This window comes from Megascapheus bottae, chromosome 17 (genome assembly GCF_031878675.1).
Source record: "Megascapheus bottae isolate mThoBot1 chromosome 17, mThoBot2.hap1, whole genome shotgun sequence".
Taxonomy (NCBI): domain Eukaryota; kingdom Metazoa; phylum Chordata; class Mammalia; order Rodentia; family Geomyidae; genus Megascapheus; species Megascapheus bottae.
In genome coordinates this window covers 19975831-19995366 of record NC_143525.1, presented here as the reverse complement: position 1 = coordinate 19995366, position 19536 = coordinate 19975831, and the positions used below count along the sequence as shown (strand labels likewise).

At 51.0% G+C, this 19536-nt stretch overlaps 2 protein-coding genes across 3 annotated transcripts; both read right to left on the bottom strand.

The window, feature by feature from the left end:
• Positions 1-4484: 4484 nt before the first annotated feature.
• Ppy (pancreatic polypeptide) lies at positions 4485-5359 on the bottom strand. Its single transcript, XM_090351631.1, has 3 exons — positions 5169-5359; positions 4632-4703; positions 4485-4509 (listed from the first exon to the last, which is right to left on the bottom strand). Exons 1-3 carry the CDS (start codon positions 5357-5359, stop codon positions 4485-4487), a joined length of 288 nt encoding a protein of 95 aa, XP_090207757.1.
• Positions 5360-9272: 3913 nt separating this feature from the next.
• On the bottom strand, positions 9273-10403 carry Pyy (peptide YY). Of its 2 annotated transcripts, none has more exons than XM_090351629.1 (4): positions 10331-10403; positions 9766-9953; positions 9578-9667; positions 9273-9440 (listed from the first exon to the last, which is right to left on the bottom strand). In XM_090351629.1, exons 2-4 carry the CDS (start codon positions 9951-9953, stop codon positions 9413-9415), a joined length of 306 nt encoding a protein of 101 aa, XP_090207755.1. In that variant the 5' UTR covers positions 10331-10403; the 3' UTR covers positions 9273-9412. The 2 variants fall into 2 exon arrangements, with proteins under 2 accessions (XP_090207755.1, XP_090207756.1); XM_090351630.1 differs by having other exon boundaries at positions 9273-9437.
• Positions 10404-19536: the final 9133 nt, after the last annotated feature.

The window sequence follows — 19536 nt, the reverse complement described above, 5'->3', positions numbered from 1 at the left end:
AGGTCATCCATTCCATTCCATTGGCCACAGGGAAGGGAGGATCCAATGATCATGTATTTTGCTCAGGGTTACACAGTCAGCATTCCCACCCTAAACACCCTTCTCTTCCTACTGCACCTCTCCCAGGTGGTGGGGTGGGCACAAAGACACAGTCCACACTTTACAACCTAGCCCCAGAAAAGTTGCCATGTTGGGCAGGTAGAACCACATGACAGGCCTGCCCTGCAGCTCTGTGGCCTGAGTTCATCATTTATGCAACTAAGACGGCCTCCTCTCCCCTCCATCTACAGAGGCCTCAGCAAGTCACCATTGGGGGTTCCAGCACAGCTGGGAGACTAAGTAAAATCCCAGGATGAATGGGGTTTTCCTTAAGGTAGAACCAACAATTCTGCCTGCTCCCTAGGAGGAGGGGAGGGGAGAGTGGTAGGCCCAGAACAGAGAAGGGAAGCCCTTCGATCCAGCTGGATGCCAAGGATGTCTTATCCCTCAAGTAAAGCCTCCTCCTGACCCCCAAAAGAGCCCCTGATGCTCAGCCCCTAGGCAACCGCAGAAACATTCCTCCTTAGGCTCTGTGCACATAGAGCAAAAAGTTACCATAGTCCCAAGTGCCTCCCTGCCTCTGCCACCCACTCCTTCGGCCCCTGGCAAGGACTGTGCCCAGCTCAGGTCGACTAGTAGGCCATGTACTTCCTCGCCCACCAACTCCTGGGTCATGATACTGGAGCAGGAGATTGAGCTAGGGGTGGGACTTTGAGGGACCAGGGGAACAGGTCTAAAAGGAATATAAAGGGCCTTGGAGACTCTACAGGGCACAGAGACCTTTGGCTGTGTCGCTCTGCACTGGTCCAGCACTATGGTAATGTCAGGTCTGGGGACCATTATTAGCTGTGTTCTCTGGAAGCCTGGGGAGGGAGGCTGTCCCCAGGAAAGAGTAAAGCTGGGGCACTCTCTTCTGTCATTCTGATGGCCAAGACAGCTGCTAGGGTTCCCTGATTCTGCTTGGGGAGGTGAGGAAAAGGGAAGTTCCTAATTAAAAGGGAATTGAGAGGTTCAGGGGTTGGGGTGTCTGTGGGGGGGGGTGGGAGAGAGAGAGAGAGAGAGAGAGAGAGAGAGAGAGAGAGAGAGAGAGAGAGAGAGAGAGAGAGAGAGAGAGAGAGGAGAGAGAGAGAGAGAGAGAGAGAGAGAGAGAGAGAGAGAGAGAGAGAGAGAGAGAGAGAGAGAGAGAGAGAGAGAGATACTTAAGGGTATGTTAGGATGTGAATTATTGGATGTGCCTGTTTCATTTACAGTGCATGACTGAGCAGCTACTAAATGCCCCCACAATGTTTCAGATGTCTGTAATAGTCAATAGTCAAAAGCAAGAGCCAGTGTGTGTGAGGTCCTTAGTGGAAGGAGGAGATGTGGCTGGTAAAGGACAATAAAGATGGTAAGTACAGACAGTAAGTAAGTAAGGAAAGTAAGATGATAGAATGCAGAGAATAAGAGAGTAGAGCAAGATGGGGGGTGGGCTGCAGTTTTAAATAGGGGTGTGGGGGCATGTCGGTGGCCTAGTGGTAGAGTGCTTACCTAGCATGCACAAAGCCCTGGATTCAATTCCTTGGTATCACATACCCAGAAAAAGGCAGAAGTGGTGCTGTGGCTCAAGTGGTAGAGCATTAGCCTTGAGGAAGCCCAAGGACAGTGCCCAGGCCCTGATTTCAAGCTCCAGGACTGGCAAAGGAAGAAGGAGGAGGAGGAGGAGGAGGAGGAGGAGGAGGAGGAGGAGGAGGCGGCAGCAGCAGCTCAGGCACAGTTTCCAGGACCTGAGTTCAAGCCCCAGTACTGGTTTGGCAGGGAGAGAGGACGACGACGACTCTCCAGGCAGACAGCAGCCTGTCAAGCATTTTGGAGTCAAAGCAAGGAGGCAGGAGAAGACGAATGTGGTGAGGGAGTGGGGGAGGAGGGAGCTAGGTCAGGCCGGGCCTCCGGTGCATTTTAACCCCAGGGCTCATGGGATCGGGTAGGCGGATCCAGATGTGCTGGGCTCCTCTTGCCTGGGCCTCAGGATGTTCTTTTACAGACGCTGGTCAAGTAAACGTGTGTTATGCCCCCGAGGCAGACACAGCCGAGCGCTCCGAGGACCCTGACTTTACCCCCACGTTGCTCAGACGTGGGAACCCGCATCACGTGACCGCTCCGCTTTGTCCGCCCCGCCCCTTCCAGACCCCAGCGCTGCGCTTCTGCGCGTGCGCGCTGGCGCCGCTGTGCCAGCTGCAGCTAAGATCCAGGGGCGCTCGGGCCCAGGAGCTACAGCTGCAGTCGCCCCCGAGCCCAGGTGGGCCAGTTGGCTTGAGAACTTCAGGGAGCTCCACAAGTATGTGGAGAAGTTCAGGTGCGCTGGCGGAGGACACCAGACCGGGAGCGGGTGAAGGGAGGACCGCCTGGCACCCCCACCCCACCCGATGACCTCTCCACCGCCGTGTTCCCTAGCTTGAGGAAGTCCAAAACCCCGAAGAAAACAGTGAACGCCACGAAACGGCCTCCAGGGAGCTTCTTGAAACCCAAACCCGCGGGATTCCCACCCTAGGCCTCCCTTCCAGGCCCAAGGCTGGAGAGCCTGGCATTACCAACACCCGTGCAAGGCAGGGTCCGGGAGAGCCAGAGGAAGCTCCTAGGAGCTGGGGAGGGAGGACCCCGGGCCCTCCTTCGCCAGGCTGGGCCCTGACCTCCAGATGCCTGACCCAGCTGTTGCCATCTGCCCACCAGCTATTTTATACCATCAGCCCTCTCCACCTGGAAATGAAAACTCTAAAGGGAAAGAAAAATAATCCCTGCTGCTTCAGTGACTTCTGTGGCCAAGGACAGAGGATTTATTTGTCCTTCTATGGAGAAAGGGGGCCTACTGTAGAAGAAGAAAAAGATCCCAGTGGCGGGATCCACCTGCCTCTCCCCGCAGCCCATTTCCCCCTCACCCAAATCCACCGCTCCAGGGATGAAGGGTCTGACCCTAAGGCACAGCAAGCGAGGGAGAGCAGAGAAGAGAAGCCGATCTCAACAACTTCAAAGCAAGGGCTTTAGCCAGAGGCCCACCCACTTTGCTACCTGCTAAGTTTCTCTACAGAACAGGACAGTCTGGGCAGCCATGCTGGCACAGGAACATGTCCACTGTGCCTTCTGGACCCCCCTATCCCCACAGTGAGTGGAGAAAGGGGAGGAGCCTAACCCATCCCTGAGCTGTGGCCTATTAGAGAGGTTTGGACAGGAGCAGCAGTCCCTCCCACTGCAGCAGGACCCCTAGGTTTGTGTTTAGCAGCTTGCTTATTCTGCCTTTGGGAAGAGTCTATAACTTTCTGCATTGAGAACCTATGGCCTAAGCTGCCAGAGAAAGTGCCAGAACCTCCCATTTATATTCAAACTTTGATCTACTAGAACCAGCCCCATCCAAACACATCTTGGATTTACGACTCATTGGGCTAAGCTTTGGTCTAGTTGTGATTTCCTGCAGAGAAGCCTTTCAAGGTTTAGATCCAGCCTGTTCGCACCCACCCGACCGAAACATGATTATTTTCCTTGAGGTCAGTGCAACATAATTTGGCCCAGAAGTGGACCCTTCATCCACTGAAGCCACAGAGTGAGTCTGTGGGGGAGAAACCATTTATTAACCAGAAAGGCCTGTCACTCACTCCTCTCTGTCTCCATGACAAGAAAGAGGACAAAGAGTCTCACAACAACAACACCCCCATCCCATCCCCATTTATTTAGGGTGCCTGAGAAGGGCAAGGGCAGACAGGCCGCAGAGGCCCACTGGGAATCCTGGGGTTAGATCTTAGATCTCACTCCTCCACCCCCAGAGCTTCAGTGTGGGATCCATAGACCTGATTCCCAAAGGTGACTGGAACTCAAGGCCAACTATACCCCGTTCCTGTCCCCAGGGGCCACATCCCTTCAGTTCTTCCTACATACATCCTGGATTTCCCTACCTGTCAGGACAACCCATTCTCTACAAATTTCTAGAGCACAGTTCACCCTGGGCAATTGTCCTTGACTCTGATACCAAGGGCACTTCAGTGTAATGAGTTCTTTATCTACTGCCCAAACATAGGAAAGCCTTGCTGGCTACATTTGGGCATCAGGCCACTGATCAGGAAAACTTAGAAAGTCTGCCACGGTACTGAGTAGTGGCTCACTGAGCTTGGGAGAGTCCCTGTCTCCCTGGGGACCACAGTTTGTCATCTATGAAGTTAAGCTGATGAATCAAGCAATTCTGATGCCCCTACCAACATCCGGGGTCATTTATAGCAGCCCCCTTTCCACTTTGCCTCCCTTCCCTGTTTGCTGTACAGTTGATCCTCTCCTACCCCACAAAGACAGCAAGAGGCCATGATTTTGATTTGCTTTATTTAGCCCATGTAGGAACAGGGAGCATGCTTTGGTTACAAGCCAAGGGTGCCAAGGAGAGAGTTGGGTTGGCATTGCCACGAAGTCACAGGAGGCAGGATGAAGTGCTACAAATCCACCGGGCTGAGCCCCCTGTGGGAAGGGACATAAACTGACAGTATGCTGGGCCATCCTTGAACCCTCAGGAACACTGCCTTGGTCCCCTGTTCTCCCTCCCACACCCTCATATTCAGCCCCAGGGTGCTGAAACTTACCTGGCAGCAGCTGTATAAAAGGCATCCCAATTCCCCAAGTCCAGCATGTCCTCCTTTTGTCTTTTCCCATACCTGGAGCGGAGAAGCAGCCAGGATAAACATTGTGCCCAGATGCCAGCTCATCTGCCTCAAACCTTCTCTTATGTCCCATATTGCCTGAGGCACACAGGCTCAGGCCCCTCAAAGAGAGACTGTTCAAAGCCATGGTGATTCACACCTGTAATCACTGAGACCTGGAAAATATAGATTCAAGGCCAACTCAAACAGAAAAGTCCGCTGGACTTCATCTCCAGTTAACCAGCAAAATGCCAAACTGGAGCCATGGCTCAAGTGGTAGAGCACCAGCCATGAATAAGAAGGAGAACTCAAGGCCCTGAATTCAAGCCCCAGTAGCAACACACACACAACACACACAAAAGCTCTGCCTTCCTAAGAGCAAGTATGGAAGGAACTAGAGCTAAGGATGAAGTCACGATCAGAAATTCAGAGTGAGTTCCAGGCCACCAGGGCTGGGATCTCTCTCTTTGTCATACATACCTAGGCCTGGTCAGCATGTTGATATATCTGCGGAGGTCAGTTGCATACTGGGCCATCTGCTCTGGTGTCGCATTGTCACCTGGGTACACAGGCTCCAGGGGGGCTCCCCACACACCAAGAAGTGGCTGTAGCAACAGGGTCACACAGGTGGACAGAAGTAGCAGGGACAGGTAGCAATGTGCAGCAGCCATCTGAGGAGCAAAGGGGACATCTGCGGATGTTCCTTCGCTGGGAAACAGAACCTGCTCCCTCCCCCAGCCCCTAATTGTCATCCATTTGTCCAAGTCAAGCTTAGGGATAAGAAGCAAAGCAAGCATTTGCCAGCACCTACAGAGGGGGGGACATGGAATGGACTTGGGAAGCCACCCCATCACAAAGACAGAAGCCCACAGCCACATGGGTCGGGTTCCCCTCTGTGAACTTCGTCCAGACACAAGAAGGGGCTACGGTCTCTCAAGACTCCGACTCTGCAAAGCACTAACTTCTTTCACAGCCCCAGGAGGCCCTGGAGTCGCAGGCAGGCTGAGCGCTCACTTACCCCGGGTCCTGAGTGAGTGGATATTGGACCAGGTGGGCACTTACTGCAGCCCAGATGGGTCTCCCTGCCCTCCACAGGGCCCCTTTATAATCCTCAGCCTCCCCCTCTCAGAGTCCCCGCCCCCTGTCATCCTCTCACTCCCCAGCCCTCACCCGCCTCGCCTGTCACCCTGGTGGCCTCAACACCAGCACTGGGGGTAGGGACAAGAAGGGGGCTGAGCAGTGTTCACAGTGCCAGTTTAATAGCAGAGTGAGCAAAATCGGAGCACGATAAAAGTCTCTTGTGGGTCCCTGTCCTCCTCTGGGCTCCAGAACCAGTTTGGCTCCTGAAGGGCAAGGTTCTTGGACCTCAGAATAACCTGAAGGTTCTGGCTGCTGGCCCTGGACAGCCCCTCCCGCCTCCTCAAGTGCAGCACAAGTCACTAATCAGATTCCCTCAAGATACAGGTTGAGGTGGCTGCTCCAGGACTCCAGGGGTGGAGACTCCAGCCTTTCCTAGATGCAACTAGAACAAGTGACAGAAAGGGACCTCAGGTCAGACCAGTGGAAAGAGTGAGGACCCTAGCAGCATGGAGAAACCCATTTGATGACACACAGCATGCAAATTAAAAGGACCAGGGGTTCACTATGAGGTGCCCACTTCTGATAGCCATTTCCTCTCCCACTCTGGAGTCCCATCCCAGACAGTTGCCAAAATCCATCATCATTTGTGAACTCTCAGACCACCCAACGTACTGCCAGTTCAGTCACCTCAAAGGATTCCTATAACCCACTTTACTAACTCAGAAACTGAAATGTGCTCAGAGATGTGAAGTATCTGACCCCAGACCACACAGCCTGTCTGTGGGACATGTAAGTTTAAGTAAAGACTTATCCCCAAACTTGGCACTTGAACATATTGTTTCCATTTCCTGCCTCTTAGCTGAGCAAAAGGAGACTGGGGGAAACAGAATGGGGGGGAGGGAATGGAGACCCTTGGTCAATACCCCCATGGCTCAAGTCTGCCTGGGAGTCCTCCCTACTGACCTTGGCCCCATCCCCAGCAGAAGCCTCTGAGTCTTTCTTCTTAGCATACCTACCTAGCCTCAGCCCCTTCCCCAGCTCAGGAATGGGCTGTCATTGGCTGTGTCCACCTTAAGGCCTTAACAGGCAGCACAGGACCTCTGTCTCACATCAATACTGCAGGAAACATCTATATAGGTGGGGGAGTGGAGGATTTGGGTGTTGGGGGGGGTGAATGAAAGAGGCCATCCCTGATACCTGTGAATCTGGAATGGTGGACTTAGAGGTCAGACAGGCCTAGTCCTAAATCCTACATCTGCCATTGGCTAGCTGTGTGGACCTGGAGACACAATTCCTTGTTCAATTGATATGGGACTCATCACATCAGTCTGTTGAGTCTCAGCACATCTGGGCACTTCTCTGGGCCTGAGTTTTCCATGGTACAAAACAGGGGTAGTTTGCTATTGGCTGGCATCAGGCCTCAGCTGGCATCAGGCCTCAGCCTTGGCAGGGAAAGGCTGCGGCAGCCACTAGGGGGCGCCAGGCCCCAGACCTGGTTGAAAAGGACTGGTCTTCCATGGTTTGGGAACCTGCTTAACCTGGGCTGGCCACTGGCCACTTTGCTAAGGGCTCTGCGCAAACCCCATGTCCTGTAGACATGGAAAGGGCTTCTGTTCAGTGCTGGGATAGAGAGCAAGTGCTATAATAATGAGACTGGGCTGGGTGCTAGTGGCTCATGCCTATAATCATTGCTACCCGTGTGACTGAGATCTGACCATCGAGGTTTGAAGCCAGCCTGGGCAGGAAAGTCTGTGAGACATTTCTCTTCAATTAACCAGCAAAAAGCTGAAAGTGGAGCTGTGGCTCAACTGATGGAGCACTAGCCTCAAGCAGAAAAGTTCAGAGACAGTGTCCAGGCCCCGAGTTCAAACCTCAGGACTGACAAGTAATAAGACAGGGAATGGGACACCTGGACCCGCAGGGTGAATGAGCAAAGAGAAGAGGGTCACCCCCTCTCACTCCAACATGCTCTCAACTCCTCCCTGCTGCTAGGGAGGGAACCAGAAGCAAAATGGGATGGAAAGTGGAAAAGGCAAGAGAGAATCTAACTTCACCCCCCAAGGACTGGCTTCTGGTTGCTGCCCACTATCCCCAAAAGATGTTTTAAGGCTGAATAGAGGGAAAGAGCTCTGTAGGGGGTGAGGGCACAAGTGGCTTTACACAGCACCTCAGATTCCACAGAGAACCAAGCCCTCCTCCTACGCCGTGTGGGAAGGCTGAGGGGAACACTGGAGAGATGGATGGGGGACACACAGACCACCCTAGCACAGATAATATCCAAGCAGAGGCCTCCTTGGCAGTCATAGCTCTAGAGTCCTCTCTCCCACCAGGGTCATTTAGCTGTAAACAGTCCTGCAAGGACCCCACCTTCCTAAAAAAATGGATCTTAAGAGGAAGAGTGTCAGAGGATTCCAACTGGGGTTGGAGCCCAATTTAAACATTCATAAACTTGCTTGCTTGTTTGTTTGTTTATTTGTCAGTCCCGGGATTGAATGCAGGGCTTGGGCTCTTCTTTGAGCTTTTGTGCTCCACCACTTGAGCTACAGTGCCACTTCTGGATTTTTTTTTTTGGTGGTTAGTTGGAGATAAGAATGTGTCAGAGACTTGGGCTGGGAGTTTGGCCTAGTGGTAGAGTGCTTGCCCAGCAGGCACAAAGACCAGGGTTCAATTCCTTGGTACCACATACATAGAAAAAGCCGGAAATGGTGCTGAGGCTCAAGTGGTAGAGCTCTAGCCTTGAGAAAATCTAAGGACAATGCTCAGGCCCTGAGTTCAAGCCCAGGACTGGCAAAAAAAAAAAAAAAATGTCAGAGACTTTTCCTGCCCAGCTGGGGCCTCATAGCATCTTTAGATTTCAGTGTCTAGTAGAAGGGAGCAGGAGGGGAAACACTGGAGGGTTGTCCCTATGGCCTTGTCACCAAAAAGGCAGTTAATAACCAAGGCAATGAGTGTGAGTTGAGCAAAGTGGGGCCAGCCATTGCTGAGATCAAGAGGACTTCCATGCCTCTCTTGCCCTCTCCCCTACTCAGGGGATGGGGGACCTGAGATATGACCCACCTCCTCTGCCACCTCACCCCCTCACTAACTCCCAGTGGCTCCTTCTCCACTGCCTCACCCCCACCTTAACCTCCAGCCATAACAGCCCTGGGAACTGATAGCAGCTCCTCGGGGAGCCTCCCTGAGTTGGGCCTCCTCTCCTTTGTCATCCTATTGTCTTTATCTTGGTGGAGCTGGGCAGTTCCATACCCAGCTACCCTCAGAGGCTGCCTTCCTGACCTCTCAAGATCTCTCATCTACTACCCCTCCTCCATAAGGCCTGGAGTTCCAGCCACTGTGTCCTTTGTCTCGAGTGTTTTTGGGACAGTAGCAGCAGAGGGAGCCCCTTGTTCTGGGCTCCACCTTGTTCTGGGCACCTTTTGTTATTTCTCTGACTCTACTGGAACCACCTCCCCTGAGCAGGAGAAGGGAAAGGAAATACAAACGCATCCTTTGTGCTTTGTGAGATTTGCTCTTTATTTGAGGGTCAGGGAGGGTCACCCCACAGCCCTCCAGTCCTGCGGCAGAGGAGTGGAGGGCACTGAGAAATGGGCACAGGGTCTCCATCCTGAACCAAAACGCCGGCGGTCAGGAGGCTCGGGGAGTCTTCACCACGGGTAGGCGACTTCTGGCCTGCTAGAAGGAAGGGAAACACTTGGATTTGAGAAGGCGAGGCTGGGAGAAGTCCTGAGTGCAGGTGCCCGGGCGGGCCGCTCCAGGGACAGCCTGTGCGGTCAGTGGGGGGCGAGAGGGGGTGTGCGCAGAGCTTTTACCGCTGCCTGGTGGCATGACCCTCGCTGTCACTGTCGCTGGGGAAGAGCAGTCTGGAGAGGGGAGCATCCGAGTTGTCGCGTTTCCCATACCTGGGGGGGATGGGGCCACAAAGGGTCGAGTTTAGACCCGGGGAGTGGGCGGGGCTCCAGTGCGCCCCGCCCACCCCGCCCGCCGCGCATGCGCTCACCTTTGCCGGGTGACCAGGTTGAGGTAGTGGCGCAGGGAGGCGTAGTAGCGGCTCAGCTCCTCGGGGGAGGCGTCTTCCCGGGGAGCCTCGGGTTTGGTGGGATAGGCTTCGACCAGCGCCCCCAAGCAGGCGAGCAGGGCCAGCAGCACTGTGGCCATGGAGGGCCACGGCCTGCGCACTGTCACCATCTGGGAAGGGGACAGGGGAGCGCGGGGGGGGGGGGGAGGGGTGTCATCCCTCGACGGTGGGAGCCTGCGGTTGCCATCGTGGCTCAAATTGGGTTCCTCTGGACTTTCTGGGACCAGTACCCCACCCTGCAGAGCCTCGCTGTACATCCTAGGGCACCACACACCATCTCTGTCCTCAGTTTCCTCACCTGTCAGAGAGCAGCACACAAGCCCCATCCCGGCCTCCCCACTCCCACGACAGCCCGAAGGGATAGTTGAAGATTGCTCTGCCCACCGTGCTCCTGGTGGCCCCCTTCCTCTCCAGCGCCCCGCTCCTCAGCCCCAGCTTCCACCATCCCGGCCTCAGTTTTCCCACTCCCAAGCCCTGAGTCACTCACAGCGGACAACTCCCGAAGGGAGATGAGCAGGAGGTGGGAGGCAGGGCAGTGCCGAGGGCTGGACGGCTGCAGGTCGAGCTGAGGCCTCTGTCCACGTCGTCCCTTCTTTCGGGGCTTATATCCCCTGGGCTGGGAAGGGAGGGGGAGTCCTGGGGGGAGGGGAACCCACAGGGAGGGCCTTTCCTTCTCCCTCCCTCCCTCCACCCCTGCCTTCGCTGAGTTTCCTCCCGCTAGGACGTGATGTCTCGCCATGCAGGCGCAGAGGGGGCAGCCGCACACTCAGACTCAAGGTCCTGCTGAGTAGGTGCCTTATCTCAAGCTCTGGTTGGCCCCATAGCCCCCCAGATGCAGATCTAGCTTCCTGAGCAAGTGGGGCATCCCCAAGAAGGAGGGATGAGATTCCATGCCCCTTAGCAGGTCCCTAGCTAGGGGTGGGGCACAGCAAGGGCAAAACTTTTCCATAACCGGCCAGGCCTGAGACAGTTCCTTCCAGAGAATATGGTTCTTATCTTGTGTTCCCTAATGCCTTGGAGAAAGGCCTGGGGGAGCGGGGGGGGGGGGGGGGGGGGGGGGGGGGGGGGGGCATCATGATTTTCTACTAGAGGCAGGGATAGGAGCATCTGATTGGCTCCTGACCTTTTATGATATCCTGGGGAGAAGAGTCTCTGGAAACCATGATGTCCTCTCTCCATTGGGAAGACCCAGCACTTGAGAAGTGGAGACAAAAGGGTTATAAGTTCAAGGGTAGTTTGGACTGCACAGATTCTGTCTCAAAAAAACAAACAAACAAACAAACGTTGTCAGGTACTGGTGGCTCACTCCTATAATCCTTGCTACTCAGGAGGCTGAGATCTAAATATTACAATTCAAAGCCAAACCAGGCAGAAAAATCGCTCTTCAATTAATCACTCAAAAACCAGAAGTGGTGCTGTGACTCAATTGATAAAACGCTAGTCTTGAGCATGAAAAGACTCAGAGACAGAGCCCAATCCCACAACCAAAACATTTAAAATTAAAAAGAAAAAGGCTGAGGAGGAGGACAAAGGCAGACTGCAGTCCAATCTCCAGACGCAGCTGAATGGACCACCTGTGCATCCAGCCTGGCAATTACAGCTCCCGGTCCATCCACACATGCGTGCTACCCCAAGGCAGGTGTCATTCAGAGGGCCCTGGGGTCCTCTGTAACTGCCTCACCCTGGGGCTAAGACCTGCTCCCAGAGCCTCTGAAGGAAAGAGGAGGGGACTAGCACTTAGGCATCTACAGTACTCTGAGTAGTCCCTTCTCCTACTCAACAAAGCCATGAGGACATCGGCAAGAACACTGAAGTGGTGAGAGATCTGTCATGATGCGAACAGGAAACCGAAGATGGCTCTACTCCCAGGAAGAGGCTCCCTGCCTGGCCTGGCCCTGCAGGTCCTGCCTCATCATGGGAGCAGGGGATGGGAGACTAAGTCAGGGGCACCCCACTCGGAGAGACCAGTAGAAGAAGGACCCCCCGACTTCCAACCCCTTCAGAACCTCCTCACCTCACCAAGAAAGAGAGTACTAGAAAGTCCCTCCTAAAGCTCTTTCCAATTCCATCCTCCTAGGCTGGCCAGCGCCTACATAACTTCTTACCCCAGGAGGCAGGAGGAGCCATTTTGCCTAACCCCTGGTTCAGGGCCAGCACCTCCACCTTCCAGGACAGATGGCCCTCTGTGCTATTTTTAGAGCTCTCCTGAGATGCAGAGGCCAGGGCTCCCTCAATCACTTTTTTATGGGTTCAATCATCTGCATTCTCAGGAAATGGATTCTTATCAACCAGTTAGGCTCTGTGCCCCCCCCCACTACAACCCAAGAAATATCTGGGTAAAACTACGGACAGAGGCAAAGAGAACATGGGGACAAAGGGACACAGACCCCATCCTTGGAGGGAGGAGAAAAGTCATTCTTCTTAGGCATCCTGTGTGTCTGAGGGATAAGGTGCAGCCCTATTCTCAGGAATTCCAGTCTCAGGAGAGACATGGCTGAATCCTTTGGCACCACCACTTTTAGATATCAGAACAGATTCCTAAAATAAGACTCCATCTTGGTTGGAAAAGAAATGATGGGAGTAAAAAAAAATTCCACAGGACCATGGAAAGAAAGAAATGGTGTGTGTACCAGAGCTGTGAAGACAGCTCAGAGCCCAGGGGTCAGGGCCTTGTCAAGGACTCTGACAAAGATGGCAGAGGGGAATAATTTGATTTTTTTTTTTTTGGACCCAGCTGCAGTCACCAGGAGAGTAAGAGGTGTTTCTGGCGTAGTAACCCCAAATTTTAAAAAGGCACTGATGGCTCACACTTGTAATCCTAAATGCTCAGTAGGCTGAAATCTGGGGATCACAGTTCCAAGCTAGTCTGGGCAGACAAACTGAGAGACTCATTCCCAACCAACCAGCAAAAATCTGGATGTGAAGGTGTAGCTCACATGGTAGACTACTAGCCTTGAGAGAAAAAGCCAAGCAAAAGGTTGAGCCCTGAGTTCAAACCCCAGCACCTGCACACATTGCCTGAGACTCACACAGGGAATCCACTGTCCTCGGGCCCTTCCACCCCAAGACTTGTGATATGGGGTCTGAGGACAGATGACAGAAGAGGAGAAGGGGTGGAGATGCTAAGAACATGGAGAAGGCCCAGATTTAGTGTCCGATCCCTAAAGAATCCATTTCCATGTGTAGTAAGTGAACAGGAATACAAATGGCTCCTCAGGGTTAGACCAGAAGCCAGACCCCCACCTCTCCGCAAGCTTAGACTATCCATCACGGCCCCTCCCTCCAATTCTTTCCCCAATTACAGGGCACATTGATGGCTTCATTAATCACCGCCTCCTCCTGGAAGATTTTATTAATTTGTTGATTAGTAGGGTGGATGTCTGAGCTCTGGATCAATGTGTTCAGCATCTCCCATCCGCCCACCAGTATCATTGACCCATGACTCACTGGCTGGGAGACATGTCTGGGAGCTGGTGGGGGTAGGGGAGAGGGGTGGTTGCTGATATCTAAACTTGTGACCAGGACCTACCCTCCAACTTGTTTTTGATGGTCAGTGGATAGAGGGATAGAATCACTGGAGCATTCATTGTTCCTGGCTCACACCTATAATCCTAGCTATAGAGGAGGATGAGCTATGAGGATCATGGTTCAAAGTCCATGAGAATCTATTTTTTTTTTTTGGTCATGGGGCTTCAACTCTGGGCTCTTCAGCTTTCCTTGATAGCTATTCTGCTACTTTGAACCACAGCAACATTTCTGGCTTTCTGGTGATTAATTGGAGGTAAGAGTCTCACAGACTTGTGTGCCTGGGTTGGTTTTGAACAGTGATCCTCAGATCTCAGTCTCTTGAGGCACGAGCCACCAGCTCCTGGCTTCCATAAGAATCCTAGATCCAGTTAGCCAGCAAAAAACTAGAGGAGGGGCCGGGAGTTTGGCCTAGTGGTAGAGTGCTTGCCTAGCATGCATGAAGACCTGGGTTCAATTCCTCGGTACCACATACATAGAAAAAAGCTGGAAGTGGTGCTGAGGCTCAAGTGGTAAAGCTCTAGACTTGAGAAAGTCCAAGGACAGTGCTCAGGCCCTGAGCTCAAGTCCAGGACAGGCAAAAAAAAAAAAAAGCTAGAGGAGATGTAGCTCAAGTGATAGAGGTTCATCCTTAAGTGAAAAAAAACAAGCCTGGAGTTCAAATCCTAGTACCAGCACCAAATAAATAAATCAGCACACACACACACACACACACACACACACACACACACACACACACACCAGGGCTAAAGGTACTTGTCTAGCAATTATAATACCTTGAGTTCAAGTCCTGGTACTGGCAAAAGGAAAGAAATGTAAGCATATTCATTTTGTCCTGAGCACAAATATCCTCTGGCTTAACTATGTTCTGGTTCTCAGCACAGCACTGAGAAATGAGTGCCTCCCTCTCCAATGTCATTGGCCACCTTCAAGGAGGCGGGATCTAGTTCTGGTTTTCCCATGAGCGCTGTGAGGAGGGCATGTGGAAGCACAGGGAGTAATGAGATGTGTAGTTGCTGCCCAGCCATACTGCACCATGATTCTGGTTAAAGCTAGCAAGTGAGCTTAAGAGAGAGTGAAGTTGCTAGACACCGATGGCTCATGCCATTAGTTCAAGACTCAGGACTAGAAAAACAAAAACAAAAATAAAATCTCCTTGAATTTGGGACTGGGAATGTGGCTTAGTGGTACAGTACTTGCCTAGCATGTATGAAGCTCTGGGTTTGATTCCTCAATATCATATAAACAGAAAAGGCCAGAAGAGGCACTGTGGCTCAAATGGTAAAGTTCTAGCCTTAGCAAAAGAAGTTCAGGGACAGTGCCCAGGCCCTGAGTTCAAGGCCCAGGACTGGCCAAAAAAAAAAGTTTGAAGAGAACGTGGGCTATGTAGTAAGACCCTGTCAGAAAGAAAGAGCAAGTGAGAGGAGAATGAGAAAGAAAGGGGAAGAAAAGAAAAAAAAGCATTTGATGAAAATCCAATGTTCATTCACAATTACAAAAGCAAAACTCAGGGCCGGAGTTTGGCCTATTGGTAAAGTGCTTTTTTTCTAGCATGCACAAAGACCTGGGTTTAATTCCTCGGTACCACATACATAGAGAAAGCTGGAAGTGGTGCTGTGGCTCAAAGGATAGAGCTCTAGCCTTGAGAAAGTCCAAGGACAGGGCCAGGAGTTTGGCCTATTGGTAGAGTGCTTGCCTAGCCCCCACGAAGACCTAGGTTCGATTCCTCAGTACCACATACATAGAAAAAAGCCAGAAATTTGTCCAGGAGTTTGGCCTAGTGGTAGAGTGCTTGCATAGCATGCATGAAAACCCAGGTTCAATTCCTTGGTACCACATACATAGAAACAAAAAAAAGCTGGAAGTGGTACTGTGGCTCAAGTGATAGAGTGCTAGCCTTGAGGAAGCCCAAGGACAGTGCTCAAGCCCTGAGCTCAAGCCCCAGGACTGGCAAAAAAAAAAAAAAGCTGGAAGTGGTGCTGAGGCTCAAGTGGTAGAGCTCTAGCCTTGAGAAAGTCCAAGGACAGTGCTCAGGCCCTGAGCTCAAGCCCAGGACTGGCAAAACAAAACAAAACAAAACAAAAACAAAATAAACCAACAACAACAAAAAACCACCTTCTGATAAAGTCATGTACAAAAAAAATGAACATCTGGGGCTGGGAGTTTGGTCTAGTGGTGGAGTGCTTGCCTAGCATTCATGAAGACCCGGGTTCAATTCCTTGGTACCACATGCTTGGAAAAAGCCGGAAGTGTGCTGAGGCTCAAGTGGTAGAGTTCTAGCCTTGAGAAAAATCCAAGGACAGTGCTCAGGCCCTGAGTTTAAGCCCAGGCCTGGCAAAAAAAAAAAAAAATCTAACATCATATTTAGTGGTAGACAAGGAAATGTTTTCCCCTTGAGATTAGGAAAAAGTAGGCATATCCAATCTTATTACTCTTGTGAAACATCACATGGGAAACTGTAGCCAAGGCAATAAGGCAAGAAAAGGTAATAAAGTGTCTATTAAATTGAAAAGAAATAAACACACCCCTATTTATAGATGACATGATTGGCTCCATAGAACACATCAAAACATGCAAAAAGAGCTAAGTACTGGTAGCTCACACCTGTAATCAAACTGCTTAGGAAGTTGAGGGCTGAGGATTGAGGTTTAAAGCCAGCCCAGGTAGGAAAGACAGTGAGATTTTTGTTGTTGTTGTTGATTGTGGGGCTTGAACTCTGGGCCTGGGAACTGTCCCTGAGCATTGGGGCTCAAGGCTACCACCCTATCCTTAAGTGAAGCCCAATTTCTGGTTTTCTAATGGTTAATTGGAGATAAGAGTCTCACAGACTTTAGTGTCTGGGCTGGCTTTGACCCGTGATCCTCAGATCTCAGCCTCCAGAGTAGCTAGGATTACAGGCGTGAGCCACCATGCCGGGCTGTCAGTGAGATTATCTCCAATTAATCACCAAAAAAGCCAAAGTGAAACAGTGGCACAGCATCAACCTTGAGCACACACACACACACACACACACACACACACACACACACACACACACACACACAAAGAGCTCTGGGTAGTGTTCAGGCCCTGAATTCAAGCCATGGACTGGCTGTGCACGCGCATGCTCGCACACGCATACACAGAAATCCACAAAGAAACTCCTAAATTAAAAGAAAAAAACACAAGAATAATCAAATCCAAAAAAAATCCAATTTAAAACAGGATTTTTATAATTAAAATTTTGCTTTGTGAAAGACATAATTGGGTTATTCTTAAATTTTGCCAGGTGCTACTAGCCCACAACCGTAATCCTAGCCACTTAAGAAGCTGAGACCTAAAGGATCACAGTCCAAAAGCAGCCCAGGCAGAAAAGTCTGTAAGACTTCATATCCAGTTAATGAGCAAGGGAAACTAGACTGGAGGTGTGGCTCAGAAAAAGGTAGAAGTAGCACTGTGGCTCCAGTGGCAGAATGCTAGCCTTGAGCAAAATGTGTTCAAGGACAGTGCCCTGGCCCTGAGTTCAAGCACCAGGACTGACAGAAAAAAAAAGAGATATAAACCAACCCTTCACACATACAAGTGGCAATTAAGAACATGAATACATATGGTCAATAACCTGAGACATAAGAACAATGCGAACTCAACGCATGAGGTGTCTGTCAGTCAGAAATCCCACCTCAGGGGTATTTATTATACAAAGATTAATACATCTGTCTACACAGCAGCCTGTATAGGAAGGCCCGTAACATATCTGTTGTCATTGCTAAGCTGACCTCAACAGAATGTCTTCCTTAAACATCCACATCTGGTACATCCACAAATTGGGATAATTGCTGCTCAGTAATAAAAAGGGATAGACTATTGATATACAGAACAATTAGATTTGTCTCAAAGGCATTAAGCTGAGCATACAAAACCTATCCAGAAGTTACATTCTGTATAATTCTATTTACATGACATTCTCAAAAAGATGCAGCTAGGACTGGGAGTGTGCCTAATGGTAGAGTGCTTGTCTAGCAAGTACAAAGCCCTGAGTTCAATTCCTCAGTACCACACACACAGAAAAAACTAGGAGTGGTGCTCAAGTGGTAAAGCTCTAGCCTTGAGAAAGCACAAGGACAGCGCTCAGTCCTTGAGTTCAAGCCCGAGGACTAGCAAATTAATAATAATGATAACAATAACAATAATAATCAAGAGTGGTAAACTATGCTTATGCCTGTAATCTTAGGTACTAAGGAGGCTGAGATCTGAGAATCATGGTCATGGGTCTTTTTGCCAGTCATGGGTCTTGAACTGTCCTTGGGCTTTCTCAAGGCGAGGGCTCTAGTACTTGAATCACAGCACCACTTCTATGCATGTGGTACTGAGGAACTGAACCCAGGTCTTTGTGCATGCTAAGCAAGCATTCTACTACTAGGCCAAACTCCTGGTCCCAAGAATTAGAGTTCGAAGCCAGTCTAGGTAGGAAGATCCAGGAGACTCTTATCTCCAATTAACCACCAAAAATCTGGAACTGGAGCTGTGACAAACTGTAGAGCAATTAGCCTTGAGCTAAAAGGCTCAAGGCCAGCACCCAGGCCCTGAGTTCAAGTTCCAAGATCAGCACACACACCACCACTACCACCACCACCACCACCACCACCACCACCACCACCACCATCACCACACACATCGCAGGACTATTATTCTGTATCTGACTACACTGTAGTTATAAGAATGACTACCACCAGACTTCAGTATTTGTGCCTGAATCCTCTACTCAGGAGGCTGAGATGTGAAAATCAGGGTTGGAAGCCAGGCCAGACAGAAAAGTCCTATGAGACTCTTATCTCCAATTAATCACTCAAAAACTGGAAGTGGAACTGTAGCACAAAGTGGCTGAGTGTTAGTCTTGAGCAAAAAGAGCTCAGGGACAGCTCTGAGTTCAAGCCTCACAACAAAAACAAAAAACAAAAGACCTGTGTGAAAATTCATAGAGCAACTTACATGCCAAGAAAAATAAATTAACTTGCAGGGGGTGAGGTGGCTGGCTTTGAACTGCAATCCTCAGAGCTCAGCCTCCTGAATAGCGAGGATTACAGGTGTGAGCCACCGCTGCCTTCGATGTTTATGAGGTAGAGTTTTGCTTTATGCCTGAGCTAACCTTGCTAACGATCCTCCTGCTTGGTCTTTTTTGTATCCCTGAAGATAACAGGCACATGGGAGCTACTTAAATCGGATAAATAACCATAGGAGTTACTTAAAGACCTCTGGCCTTGGTCCAGCACAGCACTCATGCCTATCACACCAGCTAGTCAGGAGGTGAAGATGAGGAGAATCTTGGCTTGAGACCAGCCCAGACAAACTGCTCATGAGACCACTTCTCAAGCAATCGTGGGCATGGTAGTATATGCCTGTCATTCTGGCTACTCCAGGAACCACAGGACAAATGACTGAGGTATGAGGGTGGCGAGACAAAGAATGCAAGAAAAAGCCGGGCATCAGAGGCTCATCCTGTAATCCTAGCTACTCAGGAGGCTGAGATCTGAGCATCAAGGTTCAAAGTCAGCCCGGGCACTAAAGACCAGAAGTGGCACTGTGGCTCACGGGGTAGGGTGGTAGTCTTGAGTGGAAGAGCTTAGGGAAACACCCAGGCCCTGAGTTCAAGCCTCACAACTAACAAAAAAAATCTAGGTTCAGGTAGTAGAGTACCTGCTTAGCCAGCTAAAAGCCCTGAGTTCAAAACCTAGTGCCAGGGGCCAGGAGTATAGCCTAGTGGTAGTGCTCACCTAGTATGCACAAAGCCCTAGCTTCAATAACTCGGTATCACATACTCAGAAAAAGCCTGAAGTGGAGCTGTAGCTCAAGTGGCAGAGCACTAGCCTTGAGCAAAAGTGTCCAAGGGTGGTGCCCAGGCCCTGAGTTCAAGCCCCAGGACTGGAAAAGAAAGCAAGGGAAAAAAAACCCTAGTGACACAAAAAAGAAAAACTCTACACTGAGGTGTGAGTCCTCCGTGGATCACAGTCAGGAACGGAAAAAGGGTGATGGGCATACTCCCCTAGCCCCAGCACAGAGGTGGGAGTTTGGGGGAGGGTGAAAGAAGGGGAAAAGAGAGGGGAAGGGTGGGGAGGACAGGTAGATGGATGGGCACCTGAGGATAGGTTTCACATCCAAGCTCAGATCCCTGCTCCAGAGCCAGACAAAGCC